This window comes from Wasmannia auropunctata, unplaced genomic scaffold (genome assembly GCF_000956235.1).
Source record: "Wasmannia auropunctata unplaced genomic scaffold, wasmannia.A_1.0 LD335365.1, whole genome shotgun sequence".
Classification (NCBI taxonomy): domain Eukaryota; kingdom Metazoa; phylum Arthropoda; class Insecta; order Hymenoptera; family Formicidae; genus Wasmannia; species Wasmannia auropunctata.
In genome coordinates, this window is record NW_012027525.1 from 12,240 (window position 1) to 15,690 (window position 3,451).

Sequence of the window (3,451 nt, forward strand, 5' to 3'; positions counted from 1 at the left end):
TCTTAATACAGACAAAATAATTCAGCCGTTCGCTAACGCAAAGTCGAGAAGAAAGCTATATAACACGATCATGCCATTTTTCTTTCTCGAAACTAAAAATTATTTATTAACGTTTTAATAATTTATTTTCTGTATTGTTTCTTATTTAAAAGAAACAAAGTGTATAGGAACATAATTGGATTTTTACTTTATGATATTTAAACCGTCTAAGCCTTAATTTAATTACTAAGAAAAATGTATTATCACTACTCTTTTCAATGACAGGATTTTCAAAAGATCATGCCTCTGGGTCCAAATTATGAAGTTATGCCACTGACTGCAGGAGATTATAAGCTGAATAAGAAGTCCTACAAATCTAAGAAAATAAGGTATTATCATATGTAAAACGTCAAACATACATATATTTATGTATATTCATGTTAATCTATGCAATTAACATAAGCTTTTAGCTTAGCTGAAATGCGCAGATAATTGCCGGAATAATTTTTATTCTTATAATTTATGAATCTCACATTATAAGTAAAAATTTTTGTTTTACTTATTTTCCTTTACTTACCCAAGTAAAAGTATTGAGAGATAACGCAAATACTCCGTGATAAGACATCATTATTCCTTTTTGACTGTTTATCATAATCAGCATCAGCGATCTGCGTTCTCGCGGCGTAACCATCGTCCAATCGCTGGTATAAATAGCGGTCGCGATGCTTTTACTCTGAGAAGGAAATTTGTAAAACATTATCCTTCCAATGTAATATTTCCTCGCACGAAAATATTAATTCTTCCCAGTGAAGGATATGCATTCCCACAATTCGAACAATCGTCGCAAGCTGTTTTTTTGAATCATCAAAACTTTTTAAAACTTTCTACTTATCAAATATTTTTCTTATTATTTTCTGCTTGTAATGTAAAGGCTCCTTTAAAAAAATGCTTCTGTATGTATCATTTTCAACATAACATTTATGTATTTACCTTCAACTCAAGCTCGTTTCCGTACCAGCAGTAATAGAACAGTTGAAGCAGCATATCGCTCAGATACATGAGCATTGAAAGAAACTCAAGGCTGAGCGGTTTCTTCTGCAAGAAATAAATATACGTCGTATCATCGAAGAAACGTAAAACGTCTCTTTTACGATACCTTTGATATTAGAAAGATACTGGTGCACACAATGAGCAGACTGAAGAAGAAGAAGATCATTACCGTCCACATGAACAACGCTCGTACTTTCTTTATCAGAATGCTCACGAGCAAATGATGTCTGACGCATTCCACGATCGAGACGCTCACTTCCCGCTTCCTTCCGGAAGAAACGTCGCCGGTGCTGTTTAAACTGTTAGCCAATCGGCAGCACATCAGCTCGATCTGCGCGCAAGCTTGAATCGTGAAGCCGTAAACGAGAGAGTCGAAGGAAACGTTAAGTATTATTGCGTAGAACATCGCTAAAAATTGCTGCAGATACGTAGCTAGATATGGAAGTAGATTTGACACAGAGTATGGGATGTACGACTTCACCGGCAGCACGCGTTCACCCCCGTTAAGTAGTCCTAAGGCTGGCGAGAGCATGAAGCCTAATCCACTTACGAACGATATCATCATGAACGTTATAGTGCTCCACTTAGCTGTTACAAACATTTGACTTCCGGTAAAGTAAAAACGCCAGTTGAAGCTAACAGACATTTAACTAATCTCCCATTTTTCATAAAGAAGAAATCAGGAACGCGCGTACACATCGCCGACGCGCAATTAATTTTAATTAATTTTTAATGTTTTGAAAATCCAATTTCGCAATTCAATATCTTTCACACTTTACATATGTTAAGCCTAATTAGTATTCATTATTTGTAAACCATTACAAATTGCATACAATAAACTACTATATTGTACTTATTGTTATTATTATTATTATTATTATTCCGAAATTTCTATTGCGGTATTTGTGGCTTTAGTGTACCTGACAAAACTTTAAATTAATGTTTCTTTGCTTAAAATTAAAGTAACTAAACACTTTTTTTTCATTTTGAAGATCTTGCCAAAATCCGAGGAATAAGATTATGTAACTGAAAATTATATAAAGCTGTAAAAAGCATTTGTTATGAACAATTTTTCACAAATCAATCTGGAGATTTGGAGCGCAATTGAAAAAAATGTTCGGGTCTACTGGACTTGCGAATATTGATTGGGTTTAAGAAGAAAAGCAGTAGAGAGTCTTTAAAAAACACAGTGTTTTAACAAAATTTTACGTTTTATCGCGCTTGTCAAAGTTACATAATATTTAATGAACTGCCAAGATAATTAATTATTAAGCAGTTAATCAATTGAACGATGAAATATTTAACGACTTGCAGTACGATTCAATATCAAATGCTGTTAACAAGAAATGATATTTGCACAAGTAATTATTTGCAGTTACTTTTAATTACCTTGATCATTAATGACATATGATATATAATTTATACACTTCCGACATACGTTACATATACGTCAAGCAATGTGCATACATAAGATACATCATATCTACCAATTACTCGAGTACCTTTGCGTCTGTGCTCTTCTATTATCAGCTTCTCCCTCGAATTTCTCGGCTGGCACATTTTTACGCGCAGGCAATTCAACAGATCCGATAGCTCGTTCTTTCGCAGCAAGAAATTCGCGTACTTCACGCACGTCGTAAAGAAAGTCAGCCCCAAGAAAAGCCCTTCGGTCAGCTCTTGAACGTGGTCACGCGTACGAATCACCTCTATGATATCGAATATCGTAAACTCATATATCAAGAGAAAAATCGCGTACCTGCAGATACCCACTGCTTTAAATAATCGATGAACAAATTGACGAGGAGAAGAGAAGAAAAGATCACACAGACATGACAAACTTCACAGACCGGAAAACGTCTTGTATATCACGCACTATTTTTACCGTATGATTTACCTGTATTTAGTATATCTATTACAGCATGTTTATAACATACCTGTAACAAAAGCGCAAAAATCCAACGCACATGTTGTCGTCCTCCCGCTCTTTCCATGCACCGCAAAAACGCAAAGCTCTGAAGTTTATCGGTAAAATGTCCATACCTTCGCATCGTTCTCACGTAATTGCCGACTTTATTCTTGTTCTCGTTTCAGTGCCCGCAAAATTTTCTTCGTCTTCTTAATAATGCATAAGTTTGTTTTCCTTCTCTTTTTATCGAGACAGTAAAATTTCCGACAACAATCCATCATTTCGAGCTGCATTAGTAATGCCGTACATTGTCAAGTGCACATTAAACTTTAATATGTCAGTCTCGGTCTCTCATCGGAACCCTTTCTCAACATTGCGTATGTTTCGTTCATCGAAGAAAAGAATTCGTTTTTTCTATTATATAGTACGCTTTTACCATAAGACAGTTGCGTGTCTTGCAAAATAAGAATTTGTTGACCAACTCATCTGTTATGCAATATTAAATATCTGCGGGAA

General features: G+C 35.1%; 1 protein-coding gene across 1 annotated transcript in view; it reads right to left on the minus strand.

Moving 5' to 3' along the window:
* Positions 1–286: 286 nt before the first annotated feature.
* Positions 287–3,451, minus strand: part of LOC105457144 — a 9,270-nt gene continuing 6,105 nt past the window's right edge. The window contains exons 7-10 of the mRNA XM_011701646.1: positions 1,136–1,669; positions 970–1,074; positions 557–712; positions 287–355 (exon numbers count right to left, since the gene is read on the minus strand). Of these exons, the coding sequence (XP_011699948.1) occupies positions 305–355; positions 557–712; positions 970–1,074; positions 1,136–1,669 (846 nt within the window). The 3' untranslated portion in view covers positions 287–304. The remainder of the gene's footprint in view (positions 356–556; positions 713–969; positions 1,075–1,135; positions 1,670–3,451) is intronic.